At 50.9% G+C, this 24,232-nt stretch overlaps 2 protein-coding genes across 10 annotated transcripts in view; one reads left to right on the top strand and one right to left on the bottom strand.

Moving 5' to 3' along the window:
- Window positions 1-4,772: 4,772 nt before the first annotated feature.
- LOC105473960 (solute carrier family 25 member 35) overlaps window positions 4,773-24,232 on the top strand; it is a 25,349-nt gene continuing 5,889 nt past the window's right edge. Inside the window, exons 1-6 of one of the 8 annotated variants that reach the window (XR_982601.3) lie at window positions 4,774-6,458; window positions 7,978-8,043; window positions 9,082-9,234; window positions 9,594-9,728; window positions 21,768-21,822; window positions 22,807-22,865. Coding sequence is in view for 6 of the 8 variants with exons in the window: in XM_011728231.2 (XP_011726533.1) it covers window positions 6,084-6,458; window positions 7,978-8,043; window positions 9,082-9,234; window positions 9,594-9,728; window positions 9,893-10,066 (903 nt within the window). In the remaining 2 variants the exon portion in view is untranslated. Of the gene's footprint in view, window positions 6,459-7,977; window positions 8,044-9,081; window positions 9,235-9,593; window positions 9,729-9,892; window positions 10,338-11,496; window positions 11,623-21,767; window positions 21,823-22,806; window positions 22,866-24,232 lie in introns of those variants that run through there. The other 7 variants (XM_011728259.3, XM_011728231.2, XM_071082329.1 and 4 more) reach the window with 7 other exon arrangements.
- LOC105473982 (RAN guanine nucleotide release factor) lies at window positions 10,473-11,939 on the bottom strand. Of its 2 annotated transcripts, XM_011728287.2 has the most exons (5): window positions 11,698-11,920; window positions 11,491-11,607; window positions 11,149-11,305; window positions 10,975-11,060; window positions 10,473-10,752 (listed from the first exon to the last, which is right to left on the bottom strand). In XM_011728287.2, the coding sequence occupies exons 1-5, from the start codon at window positions 11,772-11,774 to the stop codon at window positions 10,629-10,631; spliced, it is 561 nt and encodes a 186-aa protein (XP_011726589.1). In that variant the 5' UTR covers window positions 11,775-11,920; the 3' UTR covers window positions 10,473-10,628. The 2 variants fall into 2 exon arrangements, with proteins under 2 accessions (XP_011726589.1, XP_011726601.1); XM_011728299.3 differs by lacking the exon at window positions 10,975-11,060 and having other exon boundaries at window positions 11,698-11,939.

The following is a 24,232-nucleotide window of genomic DNA, read 5'->3' as shown; positions in this document are numbered from 1 at the left end:
CGCCTGGCTGGAGTGCAATGGTGCAATCTCGGCTCACTGTAACCTCCTCCTCCTGGGTTCAAGTGATTCTCCTGCTTCAGCCTCCCGAGTAGCTGGGATTACAAGTGCCACCACCACACCCATCTAATTTTTGTATTTTCAGTAGAGACGGGGTTTCACCAGGTTGACCAGACTGGTCTCAAACTCCTGATCTCAGGTGATTCCCGCCCCCCACCTCGGCCTCCCGAAGTGCTGGGATTACAGGTGTGAACCACCGTGTCCGGCCTTAATTTTTGCATTTTATTTTTAGTACAGATGAGGTTTCACCATGTTGGCCAGGATGGTCTCAATCTCTTGACCTCGTGATCCACCCGCCTCAGCCTCCCAAAGTGCTGGGCTTACAAGCATGAGCCACTGCGCCCAGCCCTGATATATACATATATATATATGTATTTTTTTGAAACAGAGTTTCACTCTTGTTGCCCAGGCTGGAATGCAATGGCACGATCTCCGCTCACTGCAGCCCCCACTTCCAGGGTTCAAGCAATTCTCCTGCCTCAGCCTCCCGAGTAGCTGGGATTACAGGCATGCACCACCACGCCCAGTTAATTTTGTATTTTTTTTTTAGTAGAGACGGGGTTTCTCCATGTTGGTCAGACTGGTCTCGAACCCCCGACCTCAGGTGATTCACCTGCCTTGGCCTCCCAAAGTGCTAGGATTACAGGTGTGAGCCACCGTGTCCAGCCTCTTGATATTTTTAATTAAAAAAAAAAAAAATAGGAGGTCAGGGAACCCAAGATGGAAGGCAGATTGTGACAGAAGAATTTAATGATACTACAAATGTATGAAATAACTTTTCTGAAGGGAGCTGGGGGTAAAGGTGCTGACCTGAGTAATTTTGGAAATGAGTAGAGTCTGTAAGATCAAAGGCTAATGGAACTACACATAAGCACTGTACCCTAGTTTATAAGATTGTTTCCCACAGGGGTATGTGTTAACAATTCTCTTTTGAGACATTATGATTACAAATAAAGAAAATTTTTATTTTATTTTATTGAAACGGAATCCTGCTCTGTAACCCAGGCTGAAGTGCACTGATGCAATCTTGACTCACCGCAACCTCCGCCTCCCAGGTTCAAGTAATTATCATGCCTCAGCCTCCCAAGTAGCTGGGACTACAGGTGTGCACCACCACGCCCAGCTAATTTCTGTATTTTTAGTAGAGATGCGGTTTTGCCATGCTGGCCAGGATGGTCTTGATCGCCTGACCTCAGGTGATCCACCTGCCTCAGCCTCCCAAAGTGCTGGGATTACAGGCATGAGCTACTGTGCCTGGCCACAAATAAAGAAAAATTTTAGGCCAAGTGCAGTGGCTCACCCCTGTAATCCTAGCACTTTGGGAGGCTGAGGCAGGTGGATCACCTGAGGTCGAGAGTTCGCAAACCAGCCTGACCAACATGGAGAAACCCCGTCTCTACTAAAAATACAAAATTAGCCAAGTATGGTGCCTGTAATCTCAGCTACTTGGGAGGCTGAGGCAGGAAAATCGCTTGAACCCAGGAGGCAGAGGTTACAGTAAGCCAAGATCACGCCCTTGCACTCCAGCCTGGGCAACAACAGCTAAACTCTATCTCAAAAAACCAGAAAAAGAAAGAAGAAAAATTTTAGGCTGGGTGCGGTGGTTCATGCCTGTAATCCCAGCACTTTGGGAGGCCAAGGCAGGAGGATCACCTGAGGTCAGGAGTTCAAGACCAGCCTGGCTAACATGGTGAAACCCCATTTCTACTAAAAATACAAAAACAAATTAGCCAGGTGTGGTGGCTCGTGCCTGTAATCCCAGCTACTCAGTAGGCTGAGGCAGGAGAATTGCTTGAACCTGAGAAGCGGAGGTTGCAGGGAGCTGAGATCACAACATTGCACTCTAGCATGGACAACAAGAGCAAAACTCCATCTCAAATAGTAATAATAATAAAGAATTTAAAAAGAAAAACAAAACAATTCTGATACTCCTATACAAGTGTCCTGGAATAAACAATTAAGTAAATAGATGGCAAATTATGGAAGCCAGGTTTCTCATAGTTGAGGTGGGAGTTTAGATAAACACGGGAGGCAGCCAGAATGATCCATGTGGTAATGGATTAAAGTTGAAGACATCACTCCAGGCGCGGTAGCTCACGCCTGTAATCCCAGCACTTTGGGAGCCGAGGCGGACGGATCACCTGGAGTTCAAAGCCAGCCTGACCAACATGGAGAAACCCCGTCTCTACTAAAAATACAAAATTAACCAGGTGTTGTGGTGCATGCCTGTAATCCCAGCTACTTGGGAGGCTGAGACAGGAGAATCACTTGAACCCGGGAGGTGGAGGTTGCAGTGAGCTGAGATCGTGCCATTGCACTTCAGCCTGGGCGACAAAAGCAAAACTCCATCTCAAAATAAAAAACAAACAAACAAAAAAAGTTGGAGACATCAGTATGAATTCATGCTTAGCTTAATATAGATATGGATGGTTATATATGGAAATACATGTTTGCGTATATACATGGGTTACTATACACACATATATTTCCTTGCTTTCTCAGATGTGAGGGTCCAGAAGCAATGACACCTCAAAAGCAACAAGCACACCTAGTGCCCAGACCTTGGATTCTAAAGCCATTTGCCAGTAAAAGAAAATAGGGGTCCTTGGAGAAATGGCTGATTCCAGAACTGTGGCAGGAAATATACAAAATGAGCCTGGAGCATTTTATAGTACCAGAAAGTAAGGTGATACTAAATAAACAAAAACAAGGTTTTAATTAAAACAACAACAACAACAACAACACTGATGGGACTCTTATTTTTCTCCCTGGCTGACGATTGACCGCCATCTTGAATGACTTAGTAACTGTCTGAACTAGGAAGTTCATGATCACTTCTACACACTTCAGAAGGAACAAATGGTTATCGATGTCCTTCACCCTGGGAAGGCAACAGTATCTAAGACAGAAATTCAGGAAAAACTAGCCAAAATGTATGACACTACACTAGATGTCATCATCTTTGTTTGTTTTTGTTTGTCTTTATGAGATGGAGTCTCCCTCTGTCACCCAGGCTGGAGTGCAGTGGCGCGATCTCAGCTCACTGCAACCTCTGCCTCCCAGGTTCAAGACGGGAGGCAGACGTTGCAGTGAGCCAAGATCGTGCCATTGCACTCAAGTCTGGGCAACAGAGTAAGACTCCATCTCAAAAATAAAATAACCTCCAAATAATGTATTTACATACTCCCCTTTCAAGGAGGGAGAGGCATAACTTCCTACTTCTTTAATGTGAACTGTGCTTAGTGACTTCCTTCCAAAATGTACAATATGGAAAGGGGAAAAAAAGAAAAATGTTATATTGGGAGGCTGAGGCAGAGAATTGCTTGAACCTGGGCGGTGGAGTTTGCAGTGAGCTGAGATCACGTCACTGCACTCCAGCCTGGGTGACAGAGTGAAACTCCATTTTTTTTAAAAAAAGAATAATGTTGTAATGAGAAAAACTGACAAATGCCACCTCAGCCGGGTGATCAAGGTCAATATCAACAGTGATGAGTCATGTTGATAGTATGTATCAAGTACCACCCTTGATATGATGTGATGAAAATAGCAGTTTACCTCAGTGGTCTTCCTGCCAAAAGCCCCGTGCAATCCTAAGAAAAGCCCTCAGCAGAGGAACATTCTACTAAATACCTGAACAGTACTCCTCAAAACTGTTAAGGTCATCAAAAACAAGAACATTCTGAGAAACTGTCACAGCCAAGAGGAGCCAGTGGGCTGGGCACAGTGGCTCACGCCTGTAATCCCAGCACTTTGGGAGGCTGCGGCAGGCAGATCACCTGAGGTCAGGAGTTTGAGATCAGCCTGGCCAACGTGGTGAAACCCCATCTCTACTAAAAATACAAAAATTAGCTGGGTGTGGTGGCGGGCACCTGTAATCCTAGCTACTTGGGAGGCTGAGGCTGGAGAATCGCTTGAACCCAGGAGATAGAGGTTGCAGTGAGCGGAGATCGAACCATTGCACTCCAGCCTGGACAAGATTGAAAAAAAACAGGAGCTACAGACATGACAGTTCAATGTAACTTGGTATCCTGGATGGGATCCTGGAACAGAAAAAGGACTTTGAGCAAAAACCAATGAAATTTGAATAAAGCATCCACTGTATCTCTCTCTCTTTTTTTTTTTTTTTAGACAGAGTCTCGCTCTGTCACCAGGTTGGAGTGCAGTGGCACGATCTCGGCTCACTGCAACCTCTGCCTCCTGGGTTCAAGAGATTCTCCTGTCTCAGCCTCCTGAGTAGCTGGGAATACAGGCATGAGCCACCATGCCCAGCTAATTTTTGTATTTTTCGTAGAGATGGGGTTTCACCATGTTGGCCAGGATAGTCTTGATCTCTTGACCTCATAATCCGCACGCCTCGGCCTACCAAAGTGCTGAGATTCAATGCGTGAGCCACCGCGCCCAGCTTGTATCTCTTTTTTTTTTATCTTCTTTTTTAGAAACAGGATTTCACCATTTTGCCCAAGTGGGTCGCGAACTCCTGGGCTCAAGCAATCCTCCTGCCTCAGCCACTCAAAGTGCTGGAATTACAGGTGAACCACCGCACCCAACATGAACTCAAGATTTAAAACAATGACCAAATCTCGGATGGGCGCGGTGGCTCACGCCTGTAATCCCAACGCTTTGGGAGGCCGAGGCGGGCGGATCATGAGGTCAGGAGATCGAGACCATCCTGGTCTAAGACGTGGTCTCTACTAAAAATACAAAAAAATTAGCCGGGCGTGGTGGCAGGCGCCTGTAGTCCCAGCTACTAGGGAGCCTGAGGCAGGAGAATGGCGTGAACCTGGGAGGCGGAGCTTGCAGCGAGCTGAGATCGCGCCACTGAACTCCAGCCTGGGCGACAGAGCGAGACTCCGTTTCAAAGAAAAAGAAAAGAAAAAGCCTAAGGATTTAACCAAGTTCCTTCCTCCATCCTTCAGGCCTCCCACCCTCGGCGCCCGCGGCCAGCCGCGGGCACATCCAGCCCCGCCCGGGAGCTAGAACCTGCTGCACCACCCGGTGCAGCCTCGGGAGACTGGCTCCGCAGCACAGGTGTGTCCCTCTTCCTTGCTCAGGCCGGTCCGCGGCTTCCGGGCTCTCCGGGCGCCGGCACCAAGCATGGCGTGAACCTGAACTTAGGTGACCCCACCCGGTCACAACCGGGGTAGGAAGCTAAAGAAGGGAGCCGTCAGCCCACCCAAGGGGCGGTCCCAGCACCCCAGTAGGGAACTGCTGTGCTCGGCCTCTGTGTTCGATCGGGAACCCAGGTCTCTTTCCTGCCAATGACAAAACCTCCGCGTCCCAGGCCTCCCTTCCGGAGCCGGAGTCGGCGGCTAAGCGCTGGTGGCGCCGGGAGAGTTAATTCCAACTGCCTCAGGCTGATTCCGGGGACCGGAGCGCCGAGAGCTCCTCCCATTGGCCGCGGAGCCGGCTCGGCGCTGATTGGCTGAGGGCCTCGGCGGCTCTCGAAGGCTCCCCATTGGCCCAGCGCTCCAGTGACAGGAGTGTGGCGGCCCGGCCTCCGCAGGGTACCCGGGGTTGAAGCTGCTGCGAGCTCCGAAGGCTGCCTGGGTCCTGACTTATTTCTCGGATCCAGATCTCGTTGCTGGCTCGAGGAAATCACCGGCTTTTCTCCCGGATCCTTTTCTTCTCTAACCTGCTGGCTTTCTTTTTCCTGCCTGCCTGGCTTCCATCTCCCAACTCCGCGGTTCCCTCCTCTACTCCCCTGCCCCCGTCGCCCGCCATCCTGAGCCATCCCACCTGTCACCTTCTGTCTTTTGCCCCTCCTTGACCTCAGAGGGTTCTGCCATAAGCTTCTCCTAGACTTCTGTCTCTTCCCTGCTTGCCAGCTCCTGACTCCCAAATTCCAGCTGACTACTTCCATTTGACCACTTGACATTTGACCCTGACACCCTTGACTGCAAACCTAAATTCTTACCTTCTGCAGCCTGTACTGCTGAAACAGGCCTTCCCCTGTCTTCCAACCCCGCTTTCTGACACCCATTTTTACTTTCTTACTCTTGGGCCAGTCCCTGCTACAGTTACCCACCATGGACTTCTTGATGAGTGGCCTGGCAGCCTGTGGGGCCTGTGTATTCACCAATCCCCTGGAGGTGGTGAAGACCAGGATGCAGTTGCAGGGAGAACTGCAGGCCCCTGGCACATACCAGCGGCACTACCGAAATGTCTTCCATGCATTCATCACCATCGGCAAGGTGGATGGCCTGGCTGCCCTGCAGAAAGGCCTGGCCCCCGCCCTCTTATACCAGTTCCTGATGAATGGCATCCGACTGGGCACCTATGGACTGGCTGAGGCTGGGGGCTACCTGCACACAGCCGAAGGCACCCACAGTCCTGCCCGCAGCGCAGCGGCTGGGGCCATGGCTGGGATCATGGGAGCCTACTTGGGGAGCCCCATCTACATGGTAAGAAGAAGATTCTTGCCTGGGACCTTCAGGGCAGATCCTTGTTGTAGAATAGGAGCCTGGTCTTTCCTAAGGGCATAGGTGGCAGGGTGCTACCCCACTGCAAGCAGGGAAAGGCATCGTGAAAGAGCTGGTAGGCTTTGGAGTCTTCTGACCTGCCCTATACACACCCATCTGATGGACACGATTGAATGTATTGATTAAGATTATCGACTTTGGAGCCGATCACCGTGGCTCACGCCTGTAATCCCAGCACTTTGGGAAGCCAAGGCGGGCAGATCACAAGGTCAGAAGATCCAGACCGTCCTGGCTAACACGGTGAAACCCCGTCTCTACTAAAAAATACAAAAAATTAGCCAGACGTGGTGGCAGGCCCCTGTAGTCCCAGCTACTCAGGAGGTTGAGGCAGGAGAATTGTGTGAACCCGGGAGGCAGAGCTTGCAGTGAGCCAAGATCACGCCACTACACTCTAGCCTGGATGACAGAGCAAGACTCTGTCTCAAAAAAAAAAAAAAAAAAAAAAAAAAATTATGGGCTTTGGAATCAGCCTTTCTGGAACTAAAGTCCTGGCTTTGAAAATTACTAGTTGGTGAGCTTCAGTTGCCACATCTGTAAAAAGGTAATAATTGTAGTGGCCTTTGTGTGATTATTGGGAGGATGGAGGGAGACAAATGCGGTAGACATGGAAGCATTAGTGCGAATCCTGGCAGAGAGTAGGCATTTGGTAGCATTGTTTTTATTATTATGTGTTGATATTGAGGTTGGACTTGTGAAGGGGAGGATAAGGAATTTAACATACGTCAGAGAGTGTAGGGATCAGGAAGATCCTGGGCATTACAGAATTAACAATCTCTGCCCCTTTGAGTTATCTGGTATAGGTGAAGGGTCAAGAGCCTGAGGCCCAGAGAGGGGAAGTGATCCACTCAAGGTCACACAGCTGTTTATTGCTAGGACTAGGCCCTGCTTAGTGCTCCTAAGAGCAAAAGAGACTGGGAAGTAGTACATCCTGTAGCAGAGGCAGTCTGGTCCATTCTCACGGTTTGAGTTTCAGGGACAGTGGTCTCTCCAAAATCGACTAGATACTTTTATGGGGAGTGGGGGCTAGAGAGCAAGTTTTGCCTAGAGTCTGATGGGGAGCCTGATAGAAGTGGTGGCTGGAGATCTGGTCTGGGAATGGGAGCTGGCATGACAGGCTGGACACCCAGGTCTCGCCTAACATGCCTTAGGAAATGGTGCCATTCTCCAACCACTCCACCCCCAATTGCTAGCCCCAAGGGAAGAAGGATATGAAGGGGGTGTGGTGTCTTACAGTGCTGGGAGATCCATCCCTCCGCAGCTGGAGCCTAGAGACAGAGTCTTTTTGTTAACCAATTTGTTAAGTAGGAACAACAATAATTATCAGAATAAGAGGATATTCATTGCTGAACACCCTAGAGGAAATGTGAGGGGGTCAGACATTTGGTTCTGAGGTAGGAGGACAGCCACTGGGCCGTAGGCTATGATAGTCTCTTGTTCACAGGTGAAGACACATCTGCAGGCACAGGCAGCCTCAGAAATTGCTGTAGGGCACCAGTATAAGCATCAGGTGAGAGTTCCCAAGTCTGCCAAAGTCCCTGATCATCCTTTCTCTTTTCCCCTAGCTTTCTGCCTGTACCCAACAGCTCCAATCCCAGCTCAACCCATTGGTTCTGTCCCATTTTGCCCCTGGAGTCTACCCAGACCCTCTTTCCTTTTTTTTTTTTTTTTTTTTTTAGACGGAGTCTCGCTCTGTTGCCCAGGCTGAAGTGCAGTGGCACGATCTCAGCTCCCTGCAACCTCCGCCTCCCGGGTTCAAGCGATTCTCCTGCCTCAGCCTGTTGAGTAGCTGGGATTACAGCCATATGCCACCACCACACCCAGCTAAATTTTGTTTTGTTTTGTTTTGTTGAGACAGAGTCTCGCTCTGTTGCCCAGGCTGGAGTGCAGTGGCACAGCCTCCACTCACTGCAACCTCGGCCTGCCGGGTTCAAGTGATTATCCTGCTGCAGCCTGTTGAGTAGCTGGGATTACAGCCATATGCCACCACGTCCAGCTAATTTTTGTATTTTTAGTAGAGACGGGGTTTCACCATGTTGGTCAGGCTGGTCTTGAACTCCTGAACTCATGATCCGCCCGCCTCGGCCTCCCAAAGTGCTGGGATTACAGGCGTGAGCCGCTGCACCTGGCAATTTTTGTATTTTTAATAGAGATGGGGTTCCACCACATTGGCCAGGCTAGTCTCAAACTCCTGACCTCAGGTGATCCGCCCACCTTGGCCTCCCAAAGTGCTAGGATTACAGGCGTGAGCCACCACGCCCAACGCCTCTTTCCAATATGTATTCCAGTTCCTCTAATTTTCTGCCCCTGTTTCTCCTGACCAGTGAATGCCCTCACTTCCATGCATCCCGCCCCAGTTCTTGGGTGCCCAGGGAGGGAACAATGGGGTGGCTAGACAACCAAGGGCCCCCATTCTGGCTCTAAGCCCACATTGAACTGGTTGTCTGGACGACAGGTTCCTATTAAGCACCCATCCTTGGCAGTGTTAGGATGGCAGCCCCTGATGCTTGGCTGTCTGAACCCCACCCCCTGGTCTTCCCCACACTAGGGCATGTTTCAGGCGCTAACCGAGATTGGCCAGAAACATGGTCTGGTGGGGTTGTGGCGTGGGGCTCTGGGCGGCCTGCCCCGAGTTATCGTCGGTTCCTCCACCCAGCTGTGCACCTTCTCATCCACCAAGGACCTCCTGAGCCAGTGGGAGGTACTGCCTGGGAAATGGGTGGGTCTGTTTCGGGAAGCGGGGAAGGGGAGGGCAAGCTGCACTGGGCCCTGGAGGGGATGGTGCCCAACATTCAAAGGTGAGGGAGTGGCAGGAGGGCTTGGAGGTCACTGACTCTTTAGACCCTTCCCACAGTTCTCTTGTCACTTCCTCCCAGAAGGGGTACCTGAGCCTTCAGGGTACCCTGGCCTTCCTCCTTCTCAGTGTTTTTGCACTGTTAAAACTGGTGCAGTGGAAGCTCCCCGAGTTAGCAGCATCTGTGTCCCCAGGGCAGGGACTGTCCTGTCCTTGGGGTGGAATGGCTGGCGGATTGACAGTGCTCTTCCTCTCTACCCCCTTAGATCTTTCCTCCTGAGAGCTGGAAGTTGGCTCTGGTGGCTGCCATGGTGAGTGGCATTGCAGTGGTCTTGGCCATGGCACCCTTTGATGTGGCCTGCACAAGGCTCTACAACCAGCCCACAGATGCACAGGGCAAGGTAAGGAAGTGCTCTGGGATGCAGGCAGGGAAGCAGGGGTTCGGGGAGGCAGATTGTGGGTGCAGGTGGGATAGCCTGAAATGCAGCCTGTGGAGGAGCTGCCCCTGGTGGGCTCTGACAAACTCCTTCTCTGTGCTCTCCCTCCCTCTCTGACATGCTCTCAGGGCCTCATGTACCGGGGGATTCTGGATGCTCTGCTGCAGACAGCTCGGACCGAGGGCATTTTTGGCATGTACAAGGGTATAGGTGCCTCCTACTTCCGCCTCGGCCCCCACACCATCCTCTCCCTCTTCTTCTGGGACCAGCTGCGCTCCCTCTACTACACATACACTAAATAACAGTCTTTCTCCCAGACTCCACCAAATGAGCACTCCCTGGCCATTTGTGCCTCCACCACTATGTCCTGGTGACTACTGATAGGTGACCTTTCATCCATCCATGGGAGACAGCCAACCCCACTCCCTATCTGTTCTCAGGGTTGAATCACTACAAGAGTTTCCCTTCTTTCCTTGGGTGTTGCTTTAAACCTTCCCTACCCATTCCCTGGGTAATTCACACTCCTCTCTCAGGACTGAACCAGTCATCCCAAAGTGTATTTCCTCCCTCTCACCACTGCCACCCTTGAGTCCCTCCTGCTCCCAAGAACAGCTTTAAACTCCTCCCTCCAAAACCAAAGGGAATTGGAAGACCCAATTCCCAGGTGTCTGAGACCCAGGCATCTTGTTAGATTCAAAGGCACAGAGATTATATTGATGATAAAGCAAGTTTATTCTGAAGAGGGATTGTCTTATGTTTATGCACAGGGAAGAAATGAGAGGAAACTCTCTTTTCAACCTCTCTTCCCCCTCACAGAACCGAGTCCCCAAGTTCTCAGCAACATCATGCAGTGCTTCAGCACCTTCACTGGGGACCAAAGATGTTGGGATCATGAAGGGTCAGACTGGTCACCAGCTGTTCAAAGTCACCCAGGCTCCAGGGTGGAGGTGACAGATTTTCAGGGCCAAGAGATGACCTGTTGTCAGGGCTTGGGGTGGGGAAACAGATGGAGAGAGAACATCATCCAGGCCTGAGGTTTGGAAATTGCCAATTCCGGTTCCAGAGGACCTGGGTATCAGTTACCCCAAACCTCTGGCCCACTCCTGCTTCCTGGGAGGATCCCACCAGTGAGTCTCCCTGTTCTGTCCCTCCCAGCCCGATTCTCCTGGGAACCCAGTCATGAGATACCCGCCCGTTCCTTCCTCCTTACGGGGGCTGATTGAAGGTGAGCAAGAGATCAGTCTGGTACTGGGGCAGCCTCAGCAAGGCCTGATGAAGTGTCACATCCTTTGCTACCTAAGGGGATCAGAGTCAGGATGCTTATCTGGATCTCTGCGCCCCCGCTACCGCCCTTCCAGGACATTGCACACTCTCAGGCCCTCACCTGCTGGTTTTCCTTAGCTATCTGCTGCTTGCCAGAGAGGACCCAGGCTTCTTGACAGCAGCCCCTCAGGGCCAGGTTCTCCAAACTGAGAGGTTGAACAGACTCCACATGGACAGCCCTAGCCCCCTGCACGCCACCAACATCCTCAAAGTGGTACCTGGAGTAGGGAAGCGGGGTCAGGAAGGGACATCTCTGGCCGCCTCCCTGGGAGCATCTTTAAGTTGCACGCCTGGCTCCCGGCCCCTGCGTGTTCTCACCGCCCAGATTAACCGTCGGCCGCGGGTCCCGCCCACTGCCCCGGCCCCGCCCCTGCCATTGGCCAGCCCGGGGCCCTTCCCTCACCGCGCAGCCGCTTCGCCCTGCACGTGGGCCTGCAGCTCGAGAAGTTCCACGATCAGGCTCTGGTCCGTGACGGGATGGCAGAAAACTTCTTGATTGTCGGGGACCGGTCGGAGGTCGCTGGAGTGAGGCGAGGTAGACCCTGGTTGACCCCGGTCTCTTCCCACAACCCACCCAGTCAGCCGCCCCTGGGCGCCCCGGCCTTCTCACCTTACGTCAATGGCCCCCGTGGGGAGGATGGCGGAAAAGGCGCCCCCGAACAGCGGGCAGTCTCTCATGGGCTCCATGGGCCTGAGGCTGGGTTATGGACATTAGAAAGGTTTAAAAGAAGCCCACATTGGGTCACGTGGCATCGGCTCCCTGGGTTTCGCAGCTGCCACCACCACCCGGGTCTAGCTTAGCTCCCGGATCCTTTAAGATTTGGTTCCGCCCCGCGTTATCGCTGGCCAATCGGCGCCAAGACCCTGGGGGCGGGGGTCAGCGGCGTTGCTCCGGAAGCTGCGCTCTTAGAAGGGCGCCGGGCGGGACCGTGGGGTCTGGCTTGTGGTTAGGGTCTGTGTCGCCCTGAGTGGTCACAAGCATGCTCCCGCCAGCCTCCCCTTGATTGATTGATTGATTGACGGGTCTCGCTCTGTCGCCCAGGCTGAAATGCAGTGGCGCAATCACGGCTCACTGCAGTTTCCACCTCCAGGACTCCAGCGATACTCCTGCCTCAGCCTCCCGAGTGGCTCCTGCTCCCGCCACCACACCCGGCTAAATTTTTAATTATTTGTAGAGACAGGGCGGGGTGGGGGGGTGTCTCCCTATCTTGCCTAAGCTGGTCTCAAACTCCTGGGCTCAAGCGATCCCCCCGCCTCGGCTTCCCTAAGTGCTGGAATTACAGGGGAGAGCCACCGCGCCTGGCCGCCTCCTCCTTTTCAAGTGGTCACACCTTCCAAGAAGGTCGCCTGAGACCCTCCTGCGGGGGGCAGATGCTTGTCCAAAGGGCCCACGTCAAGGTTGTGTCTTTTGAGTCAGGAAAGCGTAGTTTCACGGTGTTCTGAGCCTCTGAACAACGAATCGGCTACCACCCAGACCGCTAATTTACAGATCCGATGCTGGGAATTAGGGAAACAATGAGTCCAGCTTAGGATTCAGGTCTCACACCTTCCTGAAAGTGGGACCCAACCTGGGTATTAGAAATCTAATTCCCCTCAAATCTTTGCTTTAGGAATGCTCTTGTGCAGGAGCAACCCCACCCCCAGCTCGGCACACCTGGACAGAAGCACAGATTAAACCCTCTTTTGTTTGTCTTTTACAGATTTGTTGTGTTCTTTAAGTTTTAGCTTCACTCTATCCTTCCAGTTCATTTCTCTATTCATCTTTGATCCCCAGCACCTGGCACAGTGTTTAGAGCATAAAAGACCTAATATATATTGGTTTGTTTTGTTTTGTTTTGTTTTTGAGATGGAGTTTCGCTCTTGTTGCCCAGGCTGGAGTGCAATGGCATGATCTTGGCTCACTGCAACCTCCGCCTCCTGGGTTCAAGTGATTCTCCTGCCCCAACCTCCTGAGTAGCTGGATTACAGGCATGCACCACCACGCCGAGCTAATTTTGTATTTTTAGTAGAAACGGGGTTTTTCCATGTTGGTTAGGCTAGTCTCGAACTTCCAACCTCAGGTGATCCACCTGCCTCGGCCTCCCAAAGTGCTGGGATTACTACAGGTGTGAGACACCGTGCTCAGCCCAGACCTAATATATATTGTTGAGTGATTGAATAAACTCAGTGCAAATGTCCAGAACCCAGGAGATCACCCATACCTTCATGGATTCTAGATGTCACCTGCTTCCCAGCCAAGAATTGGGCAAGAGGATTCTGATCTTGAGGCCATTCCACAGGGTTCCAAGTGCTGACCATACCTCTGGACGCTAATGATTTAGTGAAATGAAGCCAAACGGTGCGCATTTATTGGTCTCTTACCTTGCCAGGCCCTATGTGAAGGGCTGGAGATACATTTAGGACACAGCCCCTGATGCCTCACTGAAAGTGTAAAAGGAACAGTGGAGCACACTTGGAGTCTTTTTTTTTTTTTTTTTTGAGAGGTGGTCTCACTGTTGCCAAGGCTCGACTGTAGTGGTGGTGGTGCAATCATAGCTCACTACAGCCTCAACCTTGTGGGGTCAAGCCATCCTCCTGCCTCAGCCTCCTGAGTAGCTGGGACTACAGGCACGCACCACCATGCTCGGGTAATTTTTGTTTTTTTTTTTGTTTTTTTTTTTAAGAAATGGAGTTCCACTGTGTTGCCCAGGCTGGTCTCGGACTTCTGGTCTCAAGTGATCCTCCTGCCTGAGCCTCCCAAAGTGATGAGATTGAGTGATAAGACTCAAAGTGATGAGCCACCATGCCTGGCCCACACTTTGAGTCTTAAAGGTTGACTCACAATTCAGTAGGACATCCTAGGGGTATTCTAGCTGGGGGAACATCAGGAGCAAAAACTTGGAGATGAGAGGGCATGTTTTGGGGAAAGCAAGTGTATCCGTTTGGCAAGAGAGGGTAGGATGGGAATGGGTGGCAGGGAGCTGCGAACATGGTCAGGTGTGCAGGGTTTTTGTAGCGCACACTAAGGAGCTTGACTCCTCATTCCTTACTACAGCCATCAGACTCCTCTCTGAGTCTCATTTCATCTTTAAAATGCTGTAGGGGGGCCGGGCACCGTGGCTCACACCTGTAATCCCAGCACAGTGGGAGGCCAAGGCGGGGCGGATCATGAGATCAGGAGTTCGAGACTAGCCTGGCCAACATGATGAAACCCCATCTCTACTAAAAACACAAAAATTAGCCGAGCGTGGGGCAGGCGCCTGTAATCCCAGTTACTAGGGACGCTAGGCAGGAGAATTGCTTGAACCCAGGAGGTGGAGGCTGTGGTGAACCAAGATTGTGTCACTGTACTCCAGCCTGGACAACAGAGCAAGACTCCATCTAAAAAATGAAACAAAACGCTGTTAGGAAGAAATGAGATATGGATGTAGTTGAGTCTGACCTATTTCTGGGTAAAGAGAGTGGAATAAGTTTGCTGTATGAGGAATTTGAGAGAGCGGGGATGGTACAGGCTCCAGAGGGAGAGAAGGAGCCCAGCCATGGGAAACCAAAGGAGCCAGGTCAGAGGAGCCCACCCCACGATGCTTCTCTGGGATGAGTGACAGACCTCTCTGTCCCTCCCTCCTGCTTTGTGCCAGCCTGCTCTCCAGCCCTGTTCCCCACCAGGGGCATTACTGGCTCTGGCTGCTTTGGGAGCAGTCAAGCAGGTAGAGTCCTTGGAAACGGACCTACAAGGACATAGAAGTTAACAGGGTGCCTGCACCAGGCATAAGGGGGTGTGGAGGCCTATTACATGGGCCCAGAGGAGGTCACGCTAGGTCAGGAAGGCTGAGAAAAAGCCCCGCCAGCTTCCTCATTTTGGGTGTCTGGTATGTCTCATGTTCTGCCATGAGCCCTGTGCAGCTGGGGACCCCCGGCCCTCCACAATTCTGTGGGCTCTTGGGGGGTGCTCAGCCAAACCTTCTCTGGATGAATGGGGTAGAAGGCTACCCTCACTTGGCAAATCTCCAAGCTTGGCTCCACTTTCCCTTCTCCCTTCACCTCTTTTGTGTGTGTGTGTGTGTGTGTGTGTGTGTGTGTGTGTGTGTGTGTCTGTGTGTGCCTGTCACTTCTGCTGGCCCTGCCACCTCTCGACTCCCTCAAGTGTTCAAATCCCAACTTCCCAAAGGACAGGATCTAACTGGGTCGATTTGTTGTCATTCAATCTGCAAGTACCTATTTGGCAGGCTCTCCCGCCTGGCCACTCCTCGGGCCACCACCCAAATACAAGAGAGATCTCTGGTCCAGCTGGCTGTGGCTAGGATAATGAGTGTCAGGGGACAAATCTCAGTACAGAGATGGCCAGCAGCCACTTTTCTCAGGAGAATGTGAGGGTGTGGCTGGCTCTCAGCCCACTGGTTGCAAGTAGGCCTGCAACTGATTGATTCTCTACACCTGGGACATTCCCTTATCCAGTGCCCTGCATGCAGTTGATGCAGCTGTTTGCTTTGGGGACAAGAGTCCCAGAGACTCTCCCCTTTAGGGCACCAAGAGATGGACTCAAATCAGAGAGACACCACCACACCCCAAGTCAGGCATCCCTTTGAGAAGTTAGGGCAATGAATATTTCTATTACGCACGGGTTTTCGTCTTTTTTTCTACTGCAGACTGCTTTGGCAGTTTTGTGAAGCCCATGATCCCCTATTCAATGTGATGTTATTGTTATTGTTATTTTTTCTGTTTTTTTGAGACAGGGTCTTATTCTGTCACCCAGGCTGGAGTGCAGTGGCACGATAACAGCTGACTACAGCCTCAACCTCCTGGGCTCAAGCCATCCTCCCACCTTGGCCTCTTAAAGAGATTACAGGCATGGGCCAGGTGCTGTGGCTCACGCCTGTAATCCTAGCACTTCGGGAGGCCTAGGTGGGCAGATTGCTTGAGCTCAGGAGTTTGAGACCAGCCTGGACAACAAAGTGAGACTCTGTCTCTATTACAAAAAAAAAAAAATTAACTGGGCGTGGTGTCATATGCCCGTAGTGCCAGCTACTTGGGAGGCCAAGGTGGGAGGATGACTTGAGCCTGGGAGGCGGAGGTTGTAATGAGCCAAGATCACGCCATTGCACTCCAGCCTGGTTGGCAGAGCCAGACTCTTTCTCAAAAAATAAAGAAAATTAAACCCAGATATTTGATAGAGTACAAGTCTACTTCTTGGTTATCATATTAACTAGATCTAGCAGCAGCCCTAATAAAGTAATAAAAAACTGGTGATGCACACAAATTATGGATCAAGAGATCCACAGCCATTCTAAAGTAAGCACATCTGTAACTGCTATTGAGCTGAAACCGCAGATACTGCTAATACTACTGTGGTTCATTACCTAAATTCAAAGTGAAAGGAAATGCTAAATTTCAGTTAAAAGGTTACTCAAAACACCCGACACTGTGGGAGGCCCAGGAGGGAGGATCGCTTGAACCTAGGAGTTTGAGACCAGGCTGGGCAACTTGGCAGAACCCCATCTCTACCAAAAAAATACAAAAATTAGCTGGGCGTAGTGACTCGCATCTTCCAGCTACTGGGGAGGCTAAGGTGGGAGGATTGACTCAGCCTGGGAGCTTGAGGCTGCAGTGAGTCGACATCATGCCACTGCACTCCAGCCTGGGTGGCAGAGGGAGACCCTATCTCAAAAAAAAAAAAAAAAAGTCAGGCATAGTGGTACATACCTGTGGTATCAGCTACTTGGGAGGCTGAGGTGGGAGGACGGCTTGAGCCGGGAGGTTAAAGCTGCGGTGAGCCGAGATGCCACTGCACTCTAGCCTGGGTGACAGAGGGAGACCCTGTCTCAAAATATTATGCATATTGAAAATAAAGATGAGCCAGGCGCAGTGGCTTACGCCTATAATCCCAGCACTTTGGGAGGCTGAGGCAGGCAGATCACGAGGTCGGGAGTTCGAGAACAACATGGTGAAACCCCGTCTCTACTAAAAATACAAAAAATAGCCAGGCGTCGTGGCGCACACCTGTAATCCCAGCTACTCAGGACGCTGAGAGGAGAATCACAGGAACCTGGGAGGCCAAGGTTGCAGTGAGCTGAGATCCAGCCTGGGCAACAGAACAAGACTCTGCCTCAAAAAAAAAAAAAAAAAAGAATGGAGACAGCAATGACAGAAAGAAGGAGCTGGAAGGTTTGGGTTGTAAGTAGGGCAAAGAGGACAGACGGCCTCTGATCTTTGCTGCTAAGTCACGAGATTGGGTACTTTACCCTCTGTCCCCTAGTTCTCAACAATGACAGAGGCGCAACACGGACAAGGGAAGGAGGACTTTCCACATCTACAACCAGTCTATGCAAACCTACCCAAAGGCCAAGGGAGCTAAGAGGCTGAAGAAAGATACTGAGGCCAGGAATGGTGGCTCACGCCTATAATATGAGCACTTTGGGAGGCCAAGGCAGGCAGATTACCTGAAGTCAGGAGTTCAAGACCAGTCTGGCCAACGTGGTGAAACCCCGTCTCTACTAAAAATACAAAAGTAGCCAGGTGTGGTGGTGTGCGCCTGTAGTCCCAGCTACTCATGAGACAGAAGAATCACTTGAACCCAGGAGGCAGAGGTGGCAGTGAGCTAAGATAGCGCCACTACACTCCAACATGGGTGACAAAGCAAGATTCCATCTCAAAAACAAACAACAACAACAAAAAGAGACTGATGTATCCAGTTTCTCAGAAAGAAATATTTAATAGTGACTTAGAAACAGAAGCCAGGCGGCCATTAGCCAGTTACCCCCGAGTCCCAGGGCTGATATACCTGACCGGAAAGGTATACATGCCTCAGTAGAAATGCGTGGTACCACTGACATCAATACCTCAGGGAAAGGCGCAGAATGCTATGTGAATCTACCTAAGAGCAGGATTGAAGGTCACAGTAGATGAAGTGGCAATCTTAGAGGCATTCCAGAACAGGGGTTAACCAGAGGACAACACGGCGGATCAGCATCCAAAATGGAGCAGCTTCATCCTCTACGACAACCCAGGCTGGGATCTCTGTGTCTGAAACCCAGTGGAGGTGCCCGTTGTTTCTTCCTTTGGAACCTCTTAGAAGGTGCCATGCCTCTTAAGAGTCCATGTAGTGCCAGCCTCCAAAGCACCACATAATTTAACTCTTTTCTTTCTTTCTTTTTTTTTTTTTTTTTTCTGAGACGGAGTTTCACTCTTGTTGCTCAGGCTGGAGTGCAATGGCTCCATCTCGGCTCACCACAACCTCTGCCTCCCGGGTTCAAGTGATTCTGCCTCAACCTTCCTGAGTAGCTGGGATTACAGGCATGCGCCACCACGCCCGGATAATTTCGTGTTTTTATGTTTTTAGTAGAGACGGGGTTTCTCCATGTTGGTCAGGCTGGTCTCAAACTCCCGGCCTCAGGTGATCCGCCCGCCTCGGCCTCCCAAAGTGCTGGGATTACAGGCGTGAGCCACCGTACCCGTACAGCTCTTTCCATCTGCTTGATTTAGCCAAGGTCACTTCCCTATAACTTTCCACAAGTGAAATCTTTGGGAGTGGGGAGGGCTGTTGTACTGCATTTGGCAATGATCTAGGGGAGAGAGGAGTTGTGGTGAACAGGCCTGCTTCCCATCCCTTCTGCTGCCTTGGATCCACCGGCAGTGGGAAGTCGCTCAACTGGTTAGACTGTTGGGTTAGTCGTGGCCATTCCTTCTCAGCTTTCTCTTTTTCTTTTTCTTTTTTTTTTTTTTGAGACGGAGTCTCACTCTGTCGCCCAGGCTGGAGTGCAGTGGCATGATCTTGGCTCCCTGCAAGCTCCGCCTCCCAGGTTCACGTCATTCTCCTGCCTCAGCCTCTGGAGTAGCTGGGACTACCGGCGCCCGCCACGTCACCCAGCTAATTTTTTGTATTTTTAGTAGAGATGGGGTCTCACCATGTTAGCCAGGATGGTCTCAATTTCCTGACCTCGTGATCCACCGGCCTTGGCCTCCCAAAGTGCTGGGATTACAGGCGTGAGCCACCACGCCCGACCAGCTTCCTCTTTTTCTGTCAACCCCTTCAATGCTGGGTTACCAGGCCCTGCACACTCCTCCTAGATAACCTTACCCATCCACATTCCAGTGCTTCCCAAATATTCATCTCCATCCCGGATCTCTTCTGACCACCTCCTGGATACCCCCACCTACATGTCTTATTGACATTTCTTTTTTTTTTTTTTTTTTTTTGAGACAGAGTCTCGCTCTGTCGCCCAGGCTGGAGTGCAGTGGCCGGATCTCAGCTCACTGCAAGCTCTGCCTCCTGGGTTTGCGCCATTCTCCTGCCTCAGCCTCCTGAGTAGCTGGGACTACAGGCGCCCGCCACCTCGCCCGGCTAATTTTTGTATTTTTTAGTAGAGACGGGGTTTCACTGTGTTAGCCAGGATGGTCTCGATCTCCTGACCTCGCGATCCGCCCGTCTCGGCCTCCCAAAGTGCTGGGATTACAGGCTTGAGCCACCGCGCCCGGCCTTGACATTTCAAACTGAACACATCGTAAGCAAAGCATATCATCTTCCCCCCAGACATGTCCCTATCACAGGTAATGACATTATCTACACAGTGGTTCAGGCAAGAAGCATGGGCATCATCACTGGCTCCTCTCTCCCCATCTGTCTTCCCCAACACCCAGTTTGTGGTGATTCATTTTTTTCCCCCCCGAGACAGTCTCATTCTGTGGCCCAGGCTGGAGTGCAGTGGTATGATCTCAGCTCACTGCAACCTCTGGCTTCTAGGTTCAAGCAATTCTCCTGCCTCAGACTCCTGAGTAGCTGGAATTACAGGCGCACACAACCACACCCAGCTAATTTTTGTATTTTTAGTAGAAACGGGGTTTCACCATATTAGCCAGGCTGGTCTCGAACTCCTGACCTTGCGGTCTGCCTGCCTTGGTCTCCCAAAGTGCTGGGATTACAGGCGTGAGCCACCACGCCTGGCCGTTCATAGTGATTCTATCTCCTAATAGCCCTCAAATCCTTCCACTTCTCGCCATCTCCACTGCCACTACCCTAGTCTGGGGTAGCAGTTTCTGCCTGGAGATTGTGTAGCTTTATCCATGGACTCCCATGTCCTCTCCTGCCTCCCTCCTCTCAGAGTGATTTCTCAAAAACGCAGACCTCCTCATGTCTATCCGCTGTATAAACCCCTCCAAATGGTTTCCATTGCTCTTAGAATCGAGTCCAGATTCCTGTTCTGTTAGGCCTTCGATTTTGCCTGTCCTGTTTCCCAGTTATATTATATTTGATGTTCCAGACAGACTCACTCACCTTTGTTAACTCCTTACAATATCTCTCGCCTCTGAGGCTTTGCAAATGTTGTTGTTTTTCTAGAGTGCCACCCACCTTCATGTAACAAACTGCTACTCATCCTTCAGGTCTCAGCTCACTCCGAGAATCCTTCCCTGATCCCAAAAGTCTGGGCCACATCCCCTGCTATGAGCTCCACGGTACCCTGAGCTTCCCCTAAAAGCACTGGATTGAAGTCACTTGTTCCAAGTCTATCTCCCTCGTGTGTGCCCCTCAGGAGGAGGCCCTTGACAATGTTGTTCCCTGAGTGACAGTATGGGCAGGGCTGTCTCACAGAGGTTTGTCTCGTTCTGTAGTCGCAGGCTGCCCCTCCAGCCTGACCAGGCAGAGGGAGCTGCACAAAGTCCTTCCTGCTTGGGGGAGGATGGCCCAATGCTGCAGGCACTCCTAGTGGACTGCTCACACGGAAAGGTTTCCTGAAGCCTCACAAGACGCCAAGACCCAGGCTCCACTGTGGCAGGTCTCCGGTCTCTACTATCTGGCTGTTTGCCGCTCCCAAGCGTCCAATGACAGAAGGTTTATTTGGTTTCCACCACCACAGGGTCTTACATACAGCAGGTGCTGGGCGCACGATGCTAGCCAGGCCCCAGGATACTGACCACCCAGCTGCCGTGGGAGACATTCCTTCACCAGGCTCACCACTGACGGACGCCCATCCCCCTTCTTTCCAGTCTTTCTCCATTATCTATGTTCCGGTTTGAGCAGTGTCCCAGACACACTTCAGAAGTTCCTTGGCGGGCTGGCCTGTTGGAGAGCAGAGGGTGCCCTGGCGGGGAGCCTCTCTAAAACAGATGGCCCCCACCAGGTGATCCCATCTGGATGCTCTCACTCACACTGCTTCTTTGTGCTTAGCCCCTGCCTGCTGCCTCCCCGGCCAGTAGTGCTCCTTCCAGCAACTGAGGATGACGTAATGTGTGCTTAGTTCAGTGTTGTGTCTTTTTCTGTACAACGGAAGGGCCCTGTTGGCAGCCAGGCAGATGTTAAACTAATCAAGAAAAGAGGCCGGACGCGGTGGCTGTAATCCCAGCTACTCAGGAGTCTGAGGCAGGAGAATTGCTTGAACCTAGAAGCCAGAGGTCTGTAATTCCAGCACTTTGGGAGGCTGAGGTGGGCAGATCACGAGGTCAACAGATCAAGACCATCCTGGCCAACATGGTCAAACCCCATCTCCACTAAAAATACAAAAACCAGCTGAGCGTGGTAGTGCCTGCCTGTAGTGCCAGCTACTTGGGAGGCTGAGGCAGGAGAATCGCTTGAACCTGAGGGACAGAGGTTGCCGTGCGCCAAGATCGCGCTATTGCACTCCAACCTGGGCAGCTGAGCAAGACTCCATCTTGGGAAAAAAAAGAAAGAAAAGAGACTTACTGGTTCTCCCTGTCTTTCCACTTACACAGGGCCAGTCTCCTTGACCTGATAACAGGAACTCGTGACTTTAACTGGACAAATGAGGTAAAAAGGGGAAATGCTTGAGAAGTACAAAGTCCAACCACCCATGAACCCAATCCACTAATTCACTCTTGTATTAAGGGAAAAAGAAAAATGTCAATATTTACTAATTTTAACATTCATATGTATTCATTTGTTCAGCATATATTTATTGAGCACCTACCAGGCGCGGGGCACTGTGTAGATATTAGGACATGGTGGGGAGCAAAAATGTGTCTCCTGATATCATGGAACTTACACACTAATAGGGAGACAGATCTTTGATCAAATAAACAGCTTAGGCTGGGCACAGTGGCTCATGCCTATAATCCCAGCACCTTGGGAGGCCGAGGCGGGCAGATCACGAGGTCAGGAGTTTGAGACTAGCCTGGCTAACATGGCGAAACCCCGTCTCTACCAAAAATATAAAAATTATCGTGCCACTGTACTTCCACCTGGGAGACAGTGAGACTCCCTCTCAAAAATAAAATAAAATAAAATACAAATATAAAAATTAGCCAGGCATGGTGGCAGGCGCCTGTAGTCCCAGCTACTCAGGAGGCTAAGGCAGGAGAATCACTTGAACCTGGGAGGTGGAGGTTGTGGTGAACTGAGATTGCGCTACTGCATTCCAACCTGGGCAACAGAGCGTGACTCCATCTCTAAATAAATAAATAAATGAAAACAGTTCACAGTTCATTCATTGCAATGGTGAAAAATAAAGTACAACAGATTTGGGCTGAGAAAGGAGGTATGTGGTGCTGCTGAAATAACCTCTCACAAAGGATTTGAGCAGTGCTATTGACCCAGCTGAAACCCAAAGGAAGGACTTGTTCACTAGGTGTGTATGTTGCTGTAAATGGTTTTGCTTTTAGACCTCAGTTTTAGAGAACTAAGGTCATCATAACCCTTGGTTCATGGCGCATTATATCATTGAAGGCCCACTTGGGCACTTTCTTATTAACCTTTCATCTCCATTTTTCCTTCCCATTCCCTGTTTCCCCAAAGGTGGTTAATGATGAACTTATGAGAGAACCTGTTCTGTCTGGCTTTCTCAGAGGAAGCAGGTAGGTTGGGAGTTTGCCAAATGGGTATGATGAAAAGGTCATAGCTCAAGTGAAGGGGCTTTGGAAAGGCTGTTACTGGAAGCTGGATAAGGAGGGAAGAAAGAAATGGAGCAATGGATTAGGGTAAAGTAATTATTGCATTGGAGGTCCTAATTACATTGAAATCTCAGAGTATTGTAGATAAAGAAGCAAGATGGAAGGAAAGGGCCGGGCACGGTGGCTCATGCCTGTCATCCCAGCACTTTGGGAGGCCAAGGTGGGTAGATCACTTGAAGTCAGGAGTTTGAGACCAGCCTGGCCAACACGGTGAAACCCCATCTCTACTAAAAATACAAAAATTAGCCAGGCGTGGTGGCGCATGCCTGTAATCCCAGCTACTCGGGAGGCTGAGGCAAGAGAATCCCTTGAACCCAGGAGGTGGAGGTTGCAGTGAGCCGAGATCGCACCAATGCCCTCCAGTCTGGGTGACAGAGTGAGACTCCATCTCAAAAAGAAAAAAAAAGATGGAAGGAAACAGGACGCCTGAATAAATAAGTTTGGAAATAGAGCCTTATGGTTGGAAGCAGAACGCCTGCATAAATAAGTCTGGAGACAGAGACAGTCCTGGGTGATGATAAAATCCAAGTGGGGTAGTTGGCTGAGGTGGAATGAAGGTCACTGTAGAAAAAGTTCAGTGTTGGATGGTCAGCGACATGGATACAGGATAACAGAAGGGGCTGAGGTGAAGCACAGGACAGGGACCCAGGGCCTAATACCCTTAAAGAATGAGAGGGAGTTAGGAATGGTTGAATAGGGTAAGGTTTAGCTACAAGGGATGGAAAACACCAAAATTAATAGTGCCTAAACAAGACAGGCTGGGTGCTTTGGCTTACGCCTATAATCCCACGCCTATAATCCCAGCACTGTGGGAGGCCAAGGCAGGCAGATAACTTCAGGTCAGGAGTTCGAGACCAGCCTGGCTGACCTGGCGAAACCCCGTCTTTACTAAAACTACAAAAATTAGCTGGGCGTGGTGACATGTGCCTGTAATCCCAGCTATTCAGAAGGCTGAGGTGGGAGGATCGCTTAAACCCAGGAGGCGGAGGTTGCAGCGAGCCGAGATCACACCCCTGTACTCCAGCCCGGGAGTCAGAGTGAGACTCTGTCACAATTAAAAAACAAAAACAAAAACCAAGACAGAAGTTCATTTCCTACACTCAAGATATTCAGTGTTATCTTGTCCTCATGGCACTCCTCAGTGTTGGAAGAACCAGTCTCCTTTGATCTTTTTTTCTTTTTTAGAGACAGGGTCTGGCTCTGTTGCCCAGGCTGGAGTGCAGTGGTATGATCACAGTTCACTGCAGCCTCAACCACCTGGGCTCAAGTGA

Source organism: Macaca nemestrina, chromosome 17 (genome assembly GCF_043159975.1).
Source record: "Macaca nemestrina isolate mMacNem1 chromosome 17, mMacNem.hap1, whole genome shotgun sequence".
NCBI classification, from domain to species: Eukaryota; Metazoa; Chordata; class Mammalia; order Primates; family Cercopithecidae; genus Macaca; species Macaca nemestrina.
This window is presented reverse-complemented; position numbering and strand designations above follow the sequence as displayed.

What these genes read in the sequence shown, in the direction of transcription:
- LOC105473982 (XM_011728287.2), bottom strand. Translation starts at nt 11,774, where the DNA reads ATGGAGCCCATGAGAGACTGCCCGCTGTTCGGGGGCGCCTTTTCCGCC. An exon ending in ACGGGGGCCATTGACGTAAG is followed by an intron (nt 11,608 to 11,697) that starts GTGAGAAGGCCG and finishes GCCTCACTCCAG; the next exon opens with CGACCTCCGACCGGTCCCCG. An exon ending in TAGCTAAGGAAAACCAGCAG is followed by an intron (nt 11,061 to 11,148) that starts GTGAGGGCCTGA and finishes TGATCCCCTTAG; the next exon opens with GTAGCAAAGGATGTGACACT.